Source organism: Chanos chanos, chromosome 10 (assembly GCF_902362185.1).
Source record: "Chanos chanos chromosome 10, fChaCha1.1, whole genome shotgun sequence".
Taxonomy (NCBI): Eukaryota; Metazoa; Chordata; class Actinopteri; order Gonorynchiformes; family Chanidae; genus Chanos; species Chanos chanos.
The window spans coordinates 23762199-23783340 of NC_044504.1; the positions used below are offsets into that span (position 1 = coordinate 23762199).

General features: G+C 41.5%; 1 protein-coding gene across 1 annotated transcript in view; it reads right to left on the reverse strand.

Moving 5' to 3' along the window:
• Positions 1–1363: 1363 nt before the first annotated feature.
• Positions 1364–21142, reverse strand: part of arhgef28a (Rho guanine nucleotide exchange factor (GEF) 28a) — a 43666-nt gene continuing 23887 nt past the window's right edge. Inside the window, exons 12-35 of the mRNA XM_030787504.1 lie at positions 19812–19907; positions 19132–19174; positions 18262–18357; positions 17181–17304; positions 16722–16869; positions 15208–15263; positions 14091–14151; positions 13790–13928; positions 13576–13694; positions 13266–13406; positions 12681–12931; positions 11532–11657; positions 11313–11430; positions 10848–11099; positions 10530–10606; positions 10126–10304; positions 9881–9972; positions 9071–9253; positions 8723–8886; positions 8642–8680; positions 7422–7469; positions 6104–6604; positions 4321–4603; positions 1364–2110 (exon numbers count right to left, since the gene is read on the reverse strand). Of these exons, the coding sequence (XP_030643364.1) occupies positions 1932–2110; positions 4321–4603; positions 6104–6604; positions 7422–7469; positions 8642–8680; positions 8723–8886; positions 9071–9253; positions 9881–9972; positions 10126–10304; positions 10530–10606; positions 10848–11099; positions 11313–11430; positions 11532–11657; positions 12681–12931; positions 13266–13406; positions 13576–13694; positions 13790–13928; positions 14091–14151; positions 15208–15263; positions 16722–16869; positions 17181–17304; positions 18262–18357; positions 19132–19174; positions 19812–19907 (3515 nt within the window). The 3' untranslated portion in view covers positions 1364–1931. The remainder of the gene's footprint in view (positions 2111–4320; positions 4604–6103; positions 6605–7421; positions 7470–8641; positions 8681–8722; positions 8887–9070; positions 9254–9880; positions 9973–10125; positions 10305–10529; positions 10607–10847; positions 11100–11312; positions 11431–11531; positions 11658–12680; positions 12932–13265; positions 13407–13575; positions 13695–13789; positions 13929–14090; positions 14152–15207; positions 15264–16721; positions 16870–17180; positions 17305–18261; positions 18358–19131; positions 19175–19811; positions 19908–21142) is intronic.

Here is a 21142-nt window from a genome sequence, read left to right on the forward strand (position 1 = left end):
AGGCAACAGATTAAAAGACAAATCAGAAAGAAAACAGAGATAATATTACAACATATAGCAAATGAAGCATAATTATTTTACAGCTGTTACAGCAAGTGCATACAGTGATTACACCAGCAATTGCTCAGAATGTCTGTCTTATCAGAAAAAAACCTCAGTAATAAATAAAACAGTAACTCAACAACAAATTTACAAGCTTTCTAGCAAATGCCTCCAAAACACAAAGCAATTTTTTTTTCACAAAAGTGCTTGCAACATACATTTATAAAGGCACATGAACAGGGGAAAATTACATCCAACTCACATCCTAATTCTCAGAATCTAAAATTATTATTCAACAAAAATCTGGATACATTTAGACCACAGACTAGCAGGGACTTAAGTAAAGCACTACAAAGGTGATTCCAGTTTAACTGTAGTTTAAATAAACTTATCACAGTGGCTCAAGCACAGTATGTAAGCAACCAAACTCATACTGGAAAGATGATGAGTATGAAGATAAAAATTGAGTGTTTAATCTGCACTGATGTCAGTGCCTGTCTATGTCGGATAGCATACCGTATTAGCAACCAACATCATATGACAAAATATCTTTATCCACGAGGAGGAAAATAATTCAACAAAAGTGTATCGTGTCCATTGTGTGTGTGTGTGTGTATGTGTGTGTATGTGTGTGTGGGTGGGTGCACGCGTGCACGTATGTGTGTCAAGTGAGATGAATTCCTTAAAGACTATAAAAACACATATTGATGCCGCTTACTGTGGCTACGTAGTATTTCTTTGCCCCATATCTATGACCAAATAAGTAACACAAATTCCAGCAGATTTGTGATGTGAGGCATCTGTCAATTTATAATTTACACTTGAAGAGACAAGACAAAGAGACTGACTGATTTGGTATTAGTGCTTCTATCATTTAGAATAACCTGTAAGAGCAATAATTCTGAATAGCCATGTCACACACACACACAAATCCACACATACAAAGACAGGGAAAGACAGGACATCATGAGTAATGTACCTGTGTTGTCTCATTGGTTCCACAAATAGACCTTGTCTGATGACTGAGGATGCCAGAACTTGTTCCCTCAATACATACACACGTACATATATATATACACACACACATACACACATGCCCACACACACACCTCATCTTTTCATTGGAACTGCTCTGTGTTGTGCATCAGTAATCAGTACTAATAAATAGTACTTTGTCTCTCAATTACTCTACAGTAAGCGGCTGCTAATGAAATATAAAGTTTTATGTGAGCTGCTGGGGGAAGCTTAGAGGAGTTTGTGCCTCTGTGTGTGTGTGTGTGTGTGCGTGCGCGCGCGTGTGTGTGCGTGCGCGCGCGTGTGTGTGTGTGCAGGAGGAGTTGAAATAAAGTAACCCAATTCTGTCACTGTAGTCTTCAGGCAATGAGCCACAACACTGACCGCTGGGCACATCTTCAAAGCTACACACACACATATATAGGCACACACATATACACAAAGTTCTGACTCAAACAACTGGCACAAACAACTCTCTCCGACATACACCGCAGAATGAAGATGTGATCAATTATCTCAGGTTCTGATTTGATTCCATTCGATTCACGCCTATTTGTCTGCCATTTTGGACACAGACGTAGCCAAGTTACTAGTCGACACTTGTAGTTAGGCATCCAATGCTTGATCAAAATTTTCAATTCTAGATCTGGTACAGATGATCAGATTTGTAGTCTGTGACTACAGTCTGTCCAGTTCCTGTAGTATTCTGAAAGGTTTTATTTCTGTTACTCTGTAGTACAAAGTCAGAGCAGTCTGGATCTGAAGGTCGTTCGTTCTATTGTGGCATTCTGACTGTAGATCCACGGTGATATTTGGCTCTGATTCTGTGGTCAAATGTAGCTTTGATCATGTCTGTTGGAGTTCTAAAAATGTTCTCAGAGATATACAATATTCTCTTCTCCTCCCTCCTCCCCGAGCTCTGTCTCTACGGGGACGAGGGCTTGAGAGTCCAGGAGGGCATCACCTGTGAGGCCGTGGGTGTAACTCTGGTGAATCCCCGCCCCCGTTACCCCTGGAGACCAGACTACATAACCGTGGCCTTGTGTGCCCAAATCTGTGAAGAAAAAACTGGCAGTCATAAATTTGGCAAACACAGTTACCTACACATTTAAAATCTCTGCGAGTGGAAGACATTATCAACAAAAGCGTTAATGATCAACCAGTACCTACTGAAAACCACAACCATGTCAAAGCTTCTCTAAGACACATTTACAGTGTCTCAATGATGAATCTATAGCATTTTAAAGTAAGAACACAAAGTTCCTTTAAGTGTAATGGGGGTAGGAGTGATTAAGTGCAGTGGCTACAATGAGTTGTACTCATGCTAATGGCTCCAGCTCATATATCACTCTGTTTTGTTCCATAGGAACCATGTCTTTGGTTGATGAATAACTCAGGTTTCATTAAGCGACTGCAAACAGCCAACAAAACACCTGTTGGCTCAGTGCTGTGAGCCTCACATTTCCCTCAGGCAACATTTGAACTCTTAGCATGGCTATTAGCTTAACACTGTTTGCCTAGCGCTGTGATCTCACAGGTGTAGCGATATTACCCTTAAGCTTCATGGTCACTAATTACCTAGCTAGGACAAAACAAATACCTGGTCTGTACGCACAATGAGATCATACAACACACTGAATTTATTGTATAAGATTACACTCCATTTCCTTTTATCTATTTCATTTTTTTTTTAGTGAAGATTACTACCTAGCACTGCCATTCACTGTTGAGGTTAAATTAATGTAGCCTAAACTTGTATAGGTATTTCAACATATAGTTACTTTAACATGGATAAAATCACAACTTTATCAAATCAACTGCAGTTGAGCAGAGAGTTTATTTTAAGCAGCATTATCCTTAAATAAACTGAGCGGGATGGTGGAGTATCTGATGTTAGAGATGGCTCCAGGCACTATCTGATCCTGCTAATTTACTGATTGGGACACTTGAGCTCTCTCTCTCTCTCTCTCTCTCTCTCCCTGTCATATTCCGTGAATCTTCTATGATATTCTGTGGATCTTCTTTAAATTTGAAAGCCTCTGTTAAGCGACATGGATTTTTGCAGTATAGCACAACATAGTATCATGACTTGACCAATTACACAGACAAATATACATACACCTATGTGTGGAAACAAAGTGCAGTACTATGAGCAGGTGTCATATTATGATGACCTTATGTGGGATATAGGATGGCATTGGGAGTAAGAGTGATGCTAAATGCAGGCATAAGCAAACGAGGGCAGATTCAGGGGCACTTGGTCTCATTTTCATGGGAACCTGGCCGTCCAGAGAAACAATGAACAATCAATAACCACAGAAGGTTAATCAGCCAATCAATACGCAGGAGTAGTGTTGGACATAGTCTTTGGTAAACATAGCAGAGAGAGCCAAATACCATGTTCAGTTCCCTTGGTGTGAAACAGGCATTAATGAAGATCTTTCACCTTTTCATTTCACATGGAGCGGCTTTGGATGGGGTGCTTTTGGAATATTTAAAGAACATTGAGATTCTGTGTGCAAGGGCTTGTCTGTGATAGTCACACCTCTGACACATCATGTGTGAAAAATGCATGAATATGTTTAATCTGTGTCCCTCTCTCCCTCTCTCTCTCTCTCAATCTCTCCCTCTTTCTGTGTTTCTGTCTGTCTCTGTCTCTCTCTCTCTCTCTCTCTCTCTCTCTCTCTCTCTCTATCTATCTATCTATCTATCTAACTATCTCTCTCTCTCTCCCTCTGTCTGTCTTTCTCTGTGATGACAGGTGGCTGTGTAATGAGTTTTGTAAAGATTTTCACGATCGATGTTCCAATCAGTCTCCCAACGCCTGCGCGTTTGATTCATACACTGCCAAGCAACTGCACCGCTCAATGGATAGAGACGGAATTGATTTCACAGACAGGCTGTGTTTGTATGTGAGTGGGTGTGGGTGTTTGTGATAAGATGGGATGTTCCTTTGTCAGGAGACACTGATGAACAGTGAAAGAAGATCTCATCAGCCTTTGGATGAGCAGCTCTGGTCCTGCTCTATCTCTCTCTCTCTCTCTCTCTCTCTCTCTCTCTCTCTGTCTCTCTCTCTCTGTCTCTCTCTCACTCTCTTTTTATCTTCTATGGAGTATCACTGTCGTCAGTGATGGAGAGGGAGAGAGAGAGAGAGAGAGATCAGCATGGCAGCAAGAAAGAAAGAGACAAAAAAAGAACAAAAGACGATCTATAGACAGACAGAGTGCGAGAGTACAGACTTTAAGTTAACTGATGATGTATTACCATGGTTGATGTGTTCAGTGCCCATGGCCTGTGAGGCTGAAAGCCTCCCTGTCCATCCAAGGTCATGCCCACTGGGGGACTGGTATCTGTGATTTGAGTGTGCCAGCAGAGACTCAAGACTGTTGTGGGCACTGGGAGAGTCCTGATAAGCCAGAGACCCCAGATTGTGAGGTTGATAATGCTGATGGTGACGGTTATTCAGGGCAGGACCATGGAATGCAGCTTCGTTCATGAATACCAAACCATCTGCATCCTGACCCAAAGACTGACCTTCACCTGAGTCCTGGTAAAGGACAGGAAACATGTGAGTTTGACACAAATATTCAATATATAATACTGTGTCATACTGCAAAGAGCACAGCCTTACAATAGAACATAACTTCACAACAACAGTACAACATTATCTAACACTATCATTACCTCCCTCAGTATAATGTTAATTCACAACAGAACAATTGATCTCACAATGGAACAACACAGTATTATCTCTAAATAGAATGACACGGCTATGTAATAAATAATAAAAAGTAATAATCACAAGCTTTCACTGTGCGCCAACCACCAAACAATTTCAAAAATGTTCTGTTTTTATTTAGCGTCATTTGTTTAAAGACCCATGCACAATTCTCAAAATAATAAATACTTAAATTAAATCAGTGTGTGTGTGTGTGTGTGTCCATTTTTGACCCCATGACTTGTGTTGTTTTCCATGACTCTTGGTCTATCATTCTAAAGTTCAATTCAGTTCTTTCATCTGTGGGCTAAAGGCTGAAGCCATAGAAAGTTACATGAAATGGGTTATTAGAGAGGCTATAATTAACAAACAAACACTCTCGTGTTGTTTTCTTTATCTTTGCAAAACACTTTGAGCCTGGGTTTTGTGCAAATTGTAAATAATGAATAACAAATAAATGCTGATTGACTGCTCAACGGAGCTTGTTTAACTGCCTCTCTGGGCACTGATTGGCTGGAACGGCTGGGGGAGAGGGCTGAGTTTAATTATTCTGTCCAACTGTAATTTAGGTGCCTTTAATTATCATCCATCAGTGGCCGGTTTATTGGAGAGCAGAGAGAGGGACACATGCAAAGACTGATGGACTTTATATTGGTCCCATTATCCCAGGTAATGAATCAGGGACTCTGTGTGTGTGTGTGTGTGTGTGTTTGTGTGTGTGTGTGTGTGTGTGTGTGACTTTGATTTTTTGTCAGCCATTTTGGTACTTAGTGTAAGAGTGTGAAGGCAAGTTGTTAACTATTCATTGAAAAAATCCTCTGTGAATTTCAGTAATGGAGGAAAGAGAGAGACAGCTTCTCTGCCCAGAATACCACAGTGACAGTTTTATTCTTTCTTCAAAGCAAAGAGGGAGAGAGAAAGGCAGACTTTTCCCCTGACATCACTGCTTGGGTGTTTTGGCAACAGAAAAGAGAAGGGATGAGAAAAGAGAAGGGTGAGTAAAGGAATTTCTTCTTTTGGAAGACAGCTGCATCCTTCACTCATGCTGGGTGCAAAATCTTTTATGACTAGCCTGCAGCGCCTAGATACAGGCCCTAGAAATGCCTCAAACACACACAAACACACATGCACACAGCTCCTAGATACAAAACTTAGAAATAGACATAAACATACACACACACACACACACACGCATGCACGCACGCACATGCACACGTACGCCCGCACACACACACACGCACGCGCGCGCACATGAATACCCACGCATGCACACATATAAAACCAGGCATTCAGACACACACACACACACACACACACGCACACACACACCTGAAGCCCATCCAGTGGTATAAGCATTGCAGGTAAACCGCATTGTCGATTATGCTTCAGGTTCTGCAGGAGGTCTTGTTGAAGCTCCAGCCGTTCTCGCTCTCTCTCCACGCTGCGCTGTCCTTCTCTCAATCTTTCCAAGCTCTGCTGGTAATCCTGAAGCTGCTCCTCCAGTTCTTCTCTTTCACGCTGTAGTCGCTGTGCCTCTAGGTGGCACTGTTTCTCCCTCTGCTCAAGCTCTTTCTCCACTTCGCCCTGCTGGTGCTCCCGTGCCAGACACTCTCTCTCCCAACGCTGTTTTTCCTGAGCCAGTGCCTCCCGCATTCGAGCCACGCCCACTAGCTCAGCCCGGCGAAGCTCCGCTTCCCGTTGCCGCTCCTGCTCCTGGAGGGCTGGCCCTCGTAGGCTGCCTGACGACGGTTGCCGAGGCCGTGGGTTGGACGTGGAGAGCAATAGGAGCCTCTGGACCTCATAGAAGCTGTCTTGGATGGTGACCGCGGCCTAATTTTTGGCAAAAGAGAGCTGTCAGGGCTATGAAATTAGTTTTCAATACTGTTTCCGGGCTATGAGGACTACAAACATCCCCCTCCAACTCCGTTATAAATATGTTGTGAAAGTTAGGAGGGCCAAACTTAGGTAATGGAAGGCATGAAAAATATCTGAATCCTTGGCATTTCTCAATGCTGACCGAATACACATTCAATGTTAAAATTTATTTCTTGTTTTGTCTCTTTTCAAGCACAAAACTGGAACAGCCAAAAGACAAAAGCATAAAAAATAATTCATCATGGGATCTCTGTCCAGCTGACTCAGAACTCAGATATGTGGTCTACAGAGGAAAGGGTTTCAGGATCGTTTGCATAAATGTAAAATGTACATGTATGTGTCTATTGGTAAATTTAGTAGGTAAACATATGAGCCTGTGGGTGAATATTTACAGTAAATTTACTGTATGTGCCTGTGTGTGAATACCAGATATAAATGTATGTGTCTATGTGTGAATGTATCTATGGGTAAGTGTTGAATGTGAACTTATAGGTCTATGGGTCAATGCTGAATAGAAATACAGTGTATGCATTTTTGAATAAATGTAGAATGTACGTATATGTATCTATGGTTAAATATTACTATACAGGTTTGTAAATCTCATGAACACAAAATTCTAGATTAGTGTTTACCCTGGATAAAGCAGGGAGCCAGTTTTTAAAGAGCCTAATGAGACAATGATGAGATAATGGGAACATTTTCCAGTGAGTGCTTGTTATTAAGACTATGTGTACATTCATGTGTGTGTAAGAGAGAGATAGAGAGTGCTCACCTGTAGACTGTACAGTAACTGTGTCAAACTCTGTACACTTTGGGTCACCTGAAAGAGAACAGACAATCAGACATTTAAAGACACACACACACACACAGACTTACAAACTCTGACCCTGCAGACAAGTTCATAACATGTACATTAGACTATGGTCAAGTCAGTCAGTCAACACGCTAACAAGCATCGTGAACCGACCATCAATCTGCAGTTCTTATCATATTATCTCCAATTTTTTCCTCCTCAAATTAGTAAAATATTTAATTGCAAGCCATAAAGAATCAGCCATCAAAAAATCATTCTATAGTATGTTGGAAAAAAAAAACCCTCATGCAGCAATAGCCCCTTTGTTTCCATCTGTAGTGAATCCGGTCTGTGCAGTTTCTTAGGAAAAACAGTTTGTGTTGTTTAAATGCACCATGTGTCTGTGGCACCACCTAGTGGCTTTATGGTGCTAGTGCAGATGATTCCACAGTGTTTCTGTTTAAGTCACCCAGCTTTGTCATGTGTGTTCAAGACAACAGTTTCAGTTTTCACCAAAGTAAATCAGACACAGGTATCACTCTACAAATATCAAGGGCCAGTAACTGAATACTACACTAACACATATACTAAGCAGCAACACAAACCTGCATATTGAGCTATTATCTGTTGCTAATAATTGAAGTTATATTCTTCTGTATGACTGACCCGCAAGCAACACCCTGACTCTTAGAAAATGATGTTTTAAAAGTGTCAAAAATATGTATCATATGAAAAACATATCGACAGACTTGTGTTTTTGCTAACAGCGTTGCAGCCTTAAAAGAGCAACTCTTTTTCAGAGTGATGTACCATAAGGGGTAGGTAACTCTCTTATTGTATTTTTGGAGGAAACTAAACATTGTTCATTTTTAATGAAAGTGTACCCTGAAGACAGTAAAATAGAATTTGTCTGTATTCCAGCCCCATCAATGATTCTGAGCATCAGGATAGAGATGTGACTTTAATATGACTCTGTGAATTATTCATGTTCTCATGAGGAGAGATATTACATTCCTATCTCTCTATTTAAGATCAAAACATTACAGGTCTACTTGAAGCCTACCTTATGGACCTATGAGAACGTGTTTCTACTATACAATATTCACTCAACACCTTTCGTAATTAGGTAATTGTCACTAATGTATAAAACAATACTGAACTGTGTGTGTCTATTGTGTGTGATGTGTGTATTTTGTTACCTGTGTGATGGTATTGTGTGTGTCAGTAGTGCTGAGGGAACTGAGTGTGTGTGAATCAGGGCTTTCCACTCCTTCTCTCTCCTCTTCCTCACTCCTGTGTGTGTCAGGTGATGTGGGTTCATGGTGGGAAGAAGACACTTCCCCACATTCAGGGTCAGCAGAGGGAATCATCTCACTCAGGAGCCTCAGGAGAGCAGAGGAGGAGGCACAGAAATGAGATGACAGCGTGGATTTCAGATTCTCCGCTGAGAGAGAGAAAAAGAGAAAGAGAGAGAGAAAGAGAGAAAGAGATAACACCTGAAATACAGCTGGAACTGTAGTCTGCAGGTTATGAGCACAAGTCCATGTGATTGTGTGTGTGTGTGTGTGTGTGTGTGTGTGTGTGTGTGTGTGTGTGTGTGTGTGTGTGTGTGTGTGTGTTTTTCTCACCTTCTTTGAGAGCTGCATTCAGTAGAGTTGTGGCCTGCGGTGCATCATCGGTGTTGGGTCGTACTAGCAACCGTGGCTCTGTCCAGTTCTGTTCATTTCCTCTCATGGACCAGAACTCTGAGCAAATGTGTAACTTTTCCTCTAAAGAACTACAGATCTGTTCATCATAACTAGACAACGACTCTAATGGAGAGAGAGGGAGAGAGACAGAGAGAGAGAGAGAGAGAGAGAGAGGGAAATGAGACTTGAGAGAGTGCTAACTGACTTGAATGGTTCAGATATTACATGTGATGACTGTTCAATGCTGCAGCAGGTACTTCATCAAAGATGAACGAAAAGATGAGATAGCTCACATGTGACGGTTACTGAATGATTTTAAAGGTATGTTGTACTGAAAAATTTCCATTCATACTGTCCTGACACTATCAAGTTTTACAACGTCCACTGTCCAGACTGTCCTCTGTGTGTGACGTTAAGTGTGATATTTTACTTAGACAGGAGCTGGCTCTAACATTTCTCGTATTATACGACCTGGTGATTCTTTAGTAATAAGATTTCAGTAATAAACAGTGTCTCACATTTCATGGCTTTAAATCTCAGTTCATCTCACAGACCTTCAGATTCTTGGTCATAAAATATTTTACAGTCACAAAATGTCACTGTTTCAGGGCAGTTGTCCTTTCACATTTGCAATTCACAGCTTGAATTTGTATACTATAGTTTACTCTACCCTATCTGTAATAACGGTATACTGTAAGTTATGATCACAGTTATTAAATGATTTGTTGATAATTAGTTGGTTGTATGTACCCTGCAGTTTGTTTATCTTCTGGACTCTGGCCTCAGCAACTCGTCTCTCCTCCTCTGATTCACTTGTGGTCTCATCCTCTTCCTCAGGACAACTAAGAGACAGAGAGAGATGTCAGTTCACACACATACACGTGCACACACACACATGCACACACGCTGAGAACACCGCACACAAGCACGTCAACAAACTAACACGCACCAACTCATATACACACACCCATCCACTCAGACAAAAGGACACACACCTCTCCACAGCCTCTCGGATCAGCCTCATCCACGTGTTCCTCTCGTCTTTAGAGGCAGTGTGGACCTCGTACATCTCTGGACCCGCCGCTGATGCACTGATGAGAAACATCCCCCGCTCCTCATTGGCCACCTCCCTCACGATCAGCTTCTGTAGAGAGATCACCGGAGGCTTCTGATCCTGAGAGAGAGACAGAGAGAGAGAGAGAGAGAGAGAGAGAGACAACAGAGAGCACTTTCACTTAATTTCAGAACTAACTATGTTCTGTTACTGTTATTATATTGATGACATGAGAGCTATGCTTTGTGTGTGTGTGTGTGTGTGTGTGTGTGTGTGTGTGTGTGTGAGAGAGAGAGAGAGAGAGAGAGAGAGAGAGAGAGAGAGAGAGAGAGAGGAGGACCTCACCACAGTAGCAAAGGAGTACTTTTGGTCTTTCTCCTGCAGAAAAACGAGTGTATCTGTCAGGAGCAGGGCCAGAACATCTGAGCATGAACAGATAAAAAGAGGTTGACAGGGTCAAACATCACAGACATACACACTCTCTCCGTATTCCTAACTGTTCAGTGGGTGTCATTCGAGTTTGGTATTTTATAGTCTTTTTTTTCCTTTATCTCTGTGCTTTCACATACTTGTCTGTGTTCTGTTGTGTTGATCTAATGTCACATATGAATATCTGAATATGTGTAGAAAACTATGTATTAAAATCAAAAATCTCTCTCACACCTTTGAGCCTGCCTGTGGCTGTTTTCCACTGTAGCGGGCCGTGGTGTATTAGTGTCCGTCCAGATGTGATGTCTTGTTTGCGGAATGTGTGCCCGTTCTTCAGTTTGGCAGAGCTCTTGTTCTCCATTCGGTTCAGAACGTCCAGTAACCTCTGACCTTGCTCGTACTCACTGACCTGCAGGTCCACTGCTGCAATCAATTCACGAATAAGCACCAATGCACGAGACACCTCCTCATGCTCCTCTGTGCCCTCTGAGAGAGCAAGAGAAAGAAAGAGAGAGAGAGAGAGAGAGAGAGAGAGAGAGAGAGAGAGAGAGAGAAATATCATTACAACATTAGTCTCACACTTACAATGTTCGCTAACAGTGTTACAGAGATTTGGCTTGTGAATTTGTGTGTGATTGTGAATATGTAATTGTGTGTGTGTGTGTGTGTGTGTGTGTGTGTGTACGGAGGTACACTAACGTTGTGTGTATTGTAGTATTCTCTCCAGCAGTACAGGATACTTTGTGATTCGCTGTGTCACCAACAAAATGCATTCTGGGATCTCCCTCCTTTTCACCAAAGAGTTGCTGCTTTGTTGCTGTGGAATCAGTGAGTATACTTTGAAACTAATCTACTTCAGAGCAAAAGCTAAATGTCTTGAACATCTGTCAACTCAATGAGAAGATAAAAATCTCTTACTTTGATGAAGAGCTGAAATCTCTTGTTCTGTTGCTGGAGCTCTTTGAAGAAGGTGACGGCTTCAGTGTGGTGGCTACAGAACTCTCCATACACCTGTTTCATCTTCTCAGCGCTCTCCTGGGAGAACTGAAACAAAGCCATCCCGCACTCAAACAACACTCAAGAAACGCTCAAACAGCAGTCAGACAACTGTGTTCATATCACGTTACAACAACACTCAGCCTACACTATGTGGCCAGGGGTTCCTTTCTGCCACTCTGAAATCTATATGTTAAATTTTAACAGATGTCGAATGCCCGAGAACCTAATAAAACACCTTCAGTTTGTCAACCAATTGGGCAAAGTGACTGATACTAACAGTTTTAAGTCTTTGGCATTACAAGGCAGGCTGTAGATTGCAGTGCAATAATTATTTTATAAACAAACTTCCTCAGTCTGCCACCACAAGGCTTTTAGTCACAGGTTTTTGGTCATTGGATGTGCTGACATGCGGAAAAAGCTACAAGGTTCAAGTCTGACCTTAACCTGTCCTTAAACATCCCAGTAAACATACTTCCCTGATACACTGCCTGGCTAAAAAAAGTCACACACTCTAATATTTCATTGGACAACCTTTAGCTTTTATTACAGTGTGGATTCACCGTGGCATCTTTTTGTCAACCTTATGCAACATCACAACATTTACTTCCGTCCAGAGTTGCGTTAATTTTGGCTGAGATCTTGTTGACAATGGCAGAGTCGAACCACTCCGTAAAGTCTTCTCCAGCACATCCCAAAGACTTTCAGTGGGGTGAAGGTCAGGACTCTGTGGTGGCCAGTTCATATGTGAAAACGATTCCTCATGCTCCCTGAATCACTCTTTCCCAATTTGAGCACAATAAATCTTGGCATTGTCGTCGAGGAACATGCCCGTGCCATTAGGGAAGAAAAAAATCCATTGATGGGATAACCTGGTCATTCAGTACATTCAGGTACTCAGCTGACCTCATTCTGTTGCCACGTAATGTTGCTGAGCCTAGACCTGACCAATTGAAAGAAGCCCAGATCATAACACTGCCTCCGTAGGCTCTAAATCCAACTGGCCAGACAGTGTACTTTGCTTTGAGAGTAAAAACAGAGGATCATTTTGTTTAGCGGATACATAGATACCTGTTGCAGCAGGATATCCCCAATATGTGTGATGATGTAATTCCTGTCGCTGTCAGGGTAGGAGGAGCTGTTTCGTCGTTCCCACATTGCACAAAGGAAGTCCCGGTGGAGGAGAAGGAGCTCATCCAGACAGGGGAAAATCCGACCAATGACCTCAGGATCCAGCTGCACTTCCTCCCTCATGCCCCGCCTAAAAACCTCGGCCATGATCGTCAGAGTCTGCACGTGATGCAGCTCCGTCTGCATGAGCTCTGAAAAACGAGCAAATGAACAAAAACACAAAAGTAAAACAACAACAACAACAACAACAAAACTTCACCTCATGGAAAGACATTACATATTGATGCTTGGAAAACCATCAATATTCAACAAAGACAGATTTTCAAAGCTGCGTCACTGTTGGGAATAAAATGACCAAAACAACAAAGCAATAAATGAGAAAACACAGACATACATTTACAGAGTAGTCATGGGCATGCCTTCTCATTAGACTACATTCTACATATTAAAAAAGAACCACCCAGAGAGAATCCATCTGTCCTCCCATAACAGTTTCACAAGGCCAGTTCTGCTTCTGTTACTGACCATAGATGACATCCTGTCTCTTAATGACACATTTCTCCTGGGCCTTACAGAACTCAGGATCCACTGCCAGACTCCAGGACTCCGCCCCCAGACTAATAGTCTGGGCCTCCAACTCACTCTGCAAAGGGCCATCAGGTGTATCTATGGAGAGAGTAAAGGGACAGGTTTTAGAGCAGAGAAATAGTTCCCACGCAGCTGAAGTCTGTCTTTGTCTGGACTTCGATAGCCATAGATAAAGATAGCCACAGTTTCAGATGACCAAAGGCTGTCTTGATTTAACTGAAGGTCTCTTCTGGGCCACCATCTTCACCTTCTGTGAGAGAGGAGCTGGTAGACGGTGAGGATTCAATGTTGTGCAGGAGCTCTCCTGTCTGGATGTGGTTCTTCCAGGTAGAAGGGTCAGTGTCCCCCTCTGGGCTCTCACTGAAGCTGATGGGAAAGATAATGTATGTTGATGAGGATGATACGATACCTACTGAATATATTTAAATACTGGGGAGAGGTGGGCGGGGGGGGGGGGGTACCGTTCTGAGGCTGTGGGCACACTCCTTGATAGAGGACAGGCTGGTGTGGCTCCATCCCTCCTGTCTCTTGGTGTCATCACAGGAAGTGAGCTGGATGATGACATCAGAGAGGTGGAGGAGCTTTCTCCCATCGTAAAATCTACCAGAGAGAGTTAAAGAGAGAAAGAAATTTAGCATTTGATCAAATACACAATGAAGTACAGCAATCAACAACTGAAATAGTAAAGGATAAAAAAAACGTTTTCCAACAACCCTTCATTCTTTCAGGTACACATTTCTCATGAGCACAGTATGAACTCACTCTGCGGGAGGGATGCGGTCCGATTCTTCACCAAGGAAACTGCATATTTATCCTGGAATTTCTGAATTACAACACACATATTCTTATACCATATTATACAAAGACCAAAATATATAAGACTTTTCAGTCATATCAACACACACAACATCAAAAAAAAAAAAATTAAAAGAAATCTGTCTTTATAAGAAATATTAAAGTTATAACTCTCTAGCAATAATACACATGATTAATAACAAGATAAAAATGAGCTAAGTTTTGTACTTTTATAAATGTGTGGGTACCTGCAGCTAATTCGTACATATTACAGCGAAAAAATATAATCTGTAAAAATGGAAATTATACTGCCGTTGGACTCAGTGGGTATATTGTGATTAGAGATCACGAGGCTGTGTTAGTGTAAACAGACTCAAAGTTAAAAGGTGAAGTTAGGTCTAACACGTAGTAGAGACAGAAAAATTCATGATATAGCACGGGCAGGATTGCCCACATTTTCATTTAAAGTTGTTTCTTTACTATTCAGAGTAACTTTGGTGAGATGATTTGTCCTCTGAGATTACACTGATATGAAATGCTCTCATTAAAAATAAATAAATTAGTTTAGTGTAATGAATCCACATTACTGGAGTGGTCATACGTGTAACTTAGAATGAATGAAGATGATCCAGTCAGGTGTTTGTTAAGCTCCTTAGCATGAAAAGATGACCTGAACAATTCACCTTAGAGGGTGCGTGTGTGTGCGCACGCGTGTGTGTCTGTGTGTGTGTGTCTGTGTGTGCACTAAATATCAAGACATTTAAAATGATATATTACTGTCAGTAAATGACACAGGCTGATTTACTGAGTTTGTTCTCAGGGTCTTACTCATGTATGTATGTCTCACACTAATGACTCCGCACAAAGACATCTGAGGAATTAGATTAAACTCACAATGTCTGGGTAAATATGTACTGGAACAAACTGGGTAAATGTGTCACTGTCCCAGTTTGACGATTAACTCAAGGATTCTGTGAGCTTCAGGTGACAAACACACGCATGCGCACACATGTACGCACCCATGCGCGTGCCCACACAAACACACACACACACACACACACACACACACACTCTCAACACTTACCCTCAGGCATGGACTGGCTAATTCCCTGCATCCTTTATGGACACTTTGAGAGCAGTCTAAGAACATAAGCAGTAGAGACAGAATGGATTCACAACAGACAGACAGAGAGAGAGAGAGAGAGACAAAAAGAGAGAGAGAGACAAAGAGAGAGAGAGAGAGACAGAGAGACAGACAGAGAGAGAGAGAGACAATGAGAGAGAGAGAGAGACAGAGAGAGAGAGAGAGAGAGAGAGACAAAGAGAGTGAGAGAGAGAGAGAGAGAGAGAGAGACAAAGAGAGAGAGAGAGACAGAGAGAGAGAGTCTTTTATCAGCATGTGTGCGTTTGCTGGTGAACACGTTTACTTTTGTTTTGAGTTAGGTTTTCTCTGTGACACAGCGGTGCCTAACCAGTCGATCACGATCTAGCGAGGATTGTGAAGCGCTTGCCAGTCAATCCCATGATGGGTTGGTGGGGAACACATAATTCATCGGCTCTTAACTTTCAGTATTTACGTTTTCGATAGTCTGATCATCCATTCAAATCCATACATGTTGTCTCATGCATTTGGCCGATATCAAAATTGCACAATCCCTGCATAGCACATGAGCTCTTGCACGTAACAATTATACCAAAGTCAATAGCAGAGCGAATCAGAAATGATGATAAACTATGCCAACATATTAAGCAGTTATTTGACCAAAGAGGCCAAAGACTTACCATCACCACAGGAATGGGTACATGACTATTTTGTGTACTTTCACATTTAGATTGTGTGGGTATAATCTGCAAAACTAGCGTTTACGCAAAAAAACCAAAAAAAAACATAGGACGGCATTTCAAAGCTACTCACAAAACCAATGATGACAACTTTCCAACTAATGTGACTTATGGGAAAGTGAGAGAATTAAAATCTCAACACAGGAGGAAAACCACATTTCAAGCACTCAAGCAATTTAGTAATCGTCTAACCTTCAAGTAAGGTTTAACTGAATGTATATTCAAGGAGAAGTAAGTATATTCATTTAGTTTCATTTAGTTATCTTCACGGTATTGAACACCACCGTATTCATTTGATGAAGTTATTTGCATAACATCCAAATGTAAATGGGGATACAAATTGTATGAGAGATAATTTGTGTCTCTAAGTTCGGTCCTATATTCAATATTATATTGAAAAGTACCACATTGTTATTGTACGATAGCTAATCAACTTTGTGTTCCCCGCCCCCCCGGTCATAAACGTGGTAACAGTATATTAGTCTGTAATTGTAATAGCCTATAATATTATTTCTTTGTAAAGTCATTTGTTTTGCTGTAATCCTTTTCTTTCTATTTCAGAAACCACACACACATACTGGCACACCTCACATTTACACTGCACTTAGTGGATCTACCATCTCATGCCTGACACTGGCTGCTCACTGCACCCTGACCGATACCTTTTTTGTGTATGTGGTTATCCGTCTGTGTGTGAGAGTGAGTTTGACTGAGTGTATACAGCATATGTTTGTCTGAGGGTGTGTGTGCTCTCACTTGAACAGTGCAGTAGCTCCTTCCCCGTCGCTGGTTTCTCACACACCACACACGCTGTGTGTCCGCTACACGGCCCTGAAGAAAACTGGTGTCCATTCGTCTGCCTGTCTTTCCCTTCTTTTTCTCTTTCCTTATCCTTCGCTTTTCCCTTCCAAAACAAAGACATTGCCACGCCACTGTTAGGAAGTCATGTCTTTACGGTATCTGTTATCATGTGAACACTCAAATTCATCAAGTATGACTTTTCTTCATGCTTCCTTAAGAAATAAGTCAAACGGTTCCTTTCCCATACTATATCTGTCTGAAAAGGAGTGCTGACAAACAACAGCTTAATCATTAAAGGAAAGACAGATAGAGCAAGCCTGCCCAGGGACTTTGTGTGTCTGTGTGTCAGAGCGTGTTTGTTTTTTCCTCAGAGTGTGCGTGTGCTTATTTTTTCCCCCTTTTTTAAGTGTTTACCTTGCTTTTGTTTCGAGTGCTGTACATTCTGCTCTTGATGAAACTGAAGGTGCGACTCACTTTGTATTTCTCCGATTCTGCTTTGGATGGGATAATATACTTATCCCATTCCTCCTCTTCAATCCTGCACACACACACACACAAACATACACACACACACACACACTATCAGAATGCTGATCAATGTGAAACTGTACCAACGTTAAAACTACTGCTATTGGTTTCATGTTGTGTAAAGGTCTGTTTTTTTCATGTGAATTGTTAGTAGTTCATGCATTCTCTGGACGTTCATCAGCAGCTAGAAGCTAAAAAACCATTAGTCATTTGGTTTCCTTTGAGCTTTTAAAGACACAAACAGAAATAAACAGAGACAGACATGCCACAATACAATCAACATGTTATTTGTCAATGATAGTTTGAAGGGGAAATGGTTAGTCCAAACTGTTGGTGGGACCAGATGGATCCTAGAGGGAGGAATCCCTGGTCTAAGCCTGGATGACATAAATTTCAGGTCATTTGCATTTGCACATGAATTACTACCAATAAAACCATGGTAGGCAGATAAAACTATGAAACAGACAATCTGATAAAGAGAATTCGGGCTTCAGTAAGAACATGCCAAAGAACACACATGGCAGCTTCATCAGCAATGTGACAAAATGGACTGTAGTTCACTGTCAAATTTATGTAAGTCGGTGATCTATACAGTATGGCTTCACACACACACACACATACCCAAAGACAGAGTGAGACAGAAAGAGTTAGAACATGACTACATAAATAACTTTGGGGTTTTGCAATGGTAAATACCATTTAGTGAGTGCACAATAACTACTACAGAGAACATGACCCTAAAAAGGGGTTAGGAAGTGTAGGCATGCTATCTGACCAAAGTGAATTGTGGGCAATGTAGTTAGAGGGTCTATGCTTTGCAGGCATTGAGGAGGTATCCAGTGAGATTTCCGGGTATTGGAGTTGTTCATGCTGTGCTACTTCACAGGGAAAAACTGAGGTGGGGGCGGGGGTGGGGATGGGGGTGGGGGAGGGGAGGGGGGGCGCTGAGCTGTGACATATGACATACTCTTTGAGGAACTCGGAGAGTGTAAGATGTTGAAGAGAGTCGACCAGCTCAACGCTGGCTTCATCATCAGCCAACTGAACTCTTCTACGGAACTCCCTACAGAGGTACAGCAGAGGCATCTGAGCACAATACACACACACACACACACACGTCCATGCACACTCACACAAACATTTACATTTACATACATTTACACCTGGATGTTAGGGCAAACTGCACATACACACACAGGTCGACTCACACACACATACTTAAAGACTGTAGACTGAAAAGTCGAAGTTCTCTGACACAGAAAGAGAGAGAGAGAGAGAGAGAGAGAGAGAGAGAGAGAGAGACAGAGAAATGTAGGATGCAGGAGTGCAGGAACTGGAGTTCTGCTCTGCCAGGAAGTCCATTATAGCAGGCTTTAAGTCACACAAACACACACACACAGCTTTGACTCAGATGACAAGTGGCATGTACAAAACAAACAGGCACGTATGATAATGAAAGTATTTGTTTTCCTTGATCTTAGCTGTATCAGAAAACATCAACTCCGATCTCTTACAATACCCTTATCTCACCTTAAGAGTTTGCTACCATAAGGATTATATACACTAGAGAAAAAAAAGTTTTCCCATGTTCAAAGCTCAAAATATCTATGCCCAACTGTTGAGAGAGGAGGAGGCAAAGGAAGTCTTGTAGTTTGACTTGGATAATTATCTGACATAGTCCAGGAGGTTAGTCAGATAAGCACAGAAAGCGACCTCTCTATCTTTGATAAACTCTCTTGTCACGCAACCTCGTCACCACAGTGTAGAATCATCTATGCCACTCTCAAATCAGTCTTGAAACAAATTTAAAACATAGAAACAAATGAAACATATTTACCTTTTCTCTTGGGGTTGTTCAGCAAAGCTGAATGCACGCTGTTCTGTGGGAAAGAGAATATTAACATATTCAACATTTATGGCAGGAATATTCATTACTTTTCCTTCGGTTGAGTCGATTTGTGCTCCAGTTTTCTTATGAAACAGACAGATTCTCACAGCAGGTCATTTCAGTGATTATTACACTGGGACCTGTGAGGAGAGGAGTCACACCCATTTTTGGAATTTTAATTTTGGGAGTTTGAATTTAACTGCTTTATAAACAAGAGGAGCAGAAGCTAATGTCAAATTAGGAGATTAAAAATGAGCAAATAAATGGATTAAGCCGTAAATGCAGAGATTTGAGGGCAAGCAAACATGGTTGACACTCATAAAGCTGTCAGCAGACGGACACATGTGTGAAATGGAACCAGGATGGGTCACCACAGGGTCACGCAATCTGATGCAGACAGATGATGTCATGAAGCTGTTGCCTCAGTGCTTGGTGATGACGCTGCTCAGGACGCGGGCTTAGAAGCTTTGCCACAGAAACCAACCATGAACCACTAAGTACAAGCGAAGTAACAACACACACACACGCATACGCACACACACACGCACATACACACAATGTACTGCAGCGTGTGATTAGTTAGCAGTGTGCAGTTTGCTAGCGGAAAGCTAGAGGGTAGCTGTACTTACTAACAGGATTGAGGAGAGACAAAGATTTAGATAGAGACAGAGCCTGGAGAAGAGACCTGCTGCCACTGCTGCTGGACACAGCGGATACAGCATCATCTACAGGACAGAGTGTGAATTACATTCACTACAGAGCCATCTACAAGACACAGTGTAATTTACATTTACTACAGCGTCATCTACAGCACATAGTGTAAATTAGATTCAGTGCAACACCATCTATAAGACACTCTAAATGTTCCATTTAGAATGTGGCCATCTATAGAACAGAGTGGATATGTCATTCACTACAGTACGTAGCAGATATTACAATCAATACAACTTTATCTACAAAGTACAGTGTAAGTTACACTCAGTACTGCGTCACCTACAGGACACGGTAAATTACACTCTCTTAAGTGCCATTTACAGGAAACATAGTAAAATACACTCAAAACTGTGCCATGCACAGCACACGGTGCATCATGCTCCAGCTCAGCAGTGCACTAACTAAAACAAGAATCAAAAGCAGTCTGTCCTGTGTAAGACATGAGGGCATTTTTACAAAATGTATTTGGAAACATTAAGGCCTGGGCCTTTACATAGAGACTCTGTGTAATATACCTTATGGAGCTTGATTGTGTTATATGTGAAAAATACCAGGATTCACTTGAGCTCCAGTTATTAAGTGATCTGTCTCCCAGCTACTGTATGTGTAGCCCTGCTTACAGGGATTTTATTGGACTTCAAAAAGAAAACCTGTTTGCTTGGTTCCCATAAACAAATGTCATATTTAATATTGTTGGTGAAGTCATGATCTGAAATATGTTTGTGAGGAAGCCATGGAAAACAAAGAAAAAATGTCTCCCTTTTTTCCTCAAGAGACAACTTATCATCAAAATATCATATTTACATTCACACAGAGTATGATGGAAAAAGATCATGTCACTCTTGTTTCCTAGAGAGACAGCTTATCATCATTAAATCATGTTTATGCCCATATTGAAGATTTCATCTGTTTCAGCAGAAAATATTTCAAGACAGCAAAGACAATTAAAAGATAAACTGCAGATAATATTTCAGAGCATCAGTGCTTTTAGTAAAAAACATCCAAAACTACTTCAGGAGTCAATAATTAGCTAATGAAAATTTCTGAAACGACAAATGTCCCAGGATTCCAAGCAGGTAGATTAATAACTTTGTTTTCACTTTGAAAATCATGTTTCTCTTTATCAATGGTTCTCTCACCAAAGAGGAGATCCCATCTATTTATTTTCCTTTATGGTCTTTCTAGACCAGACAGCAAAAAAGAGATACGCATAACGTAGCTTCTTCTTTCTCCTTAACTGTACTTG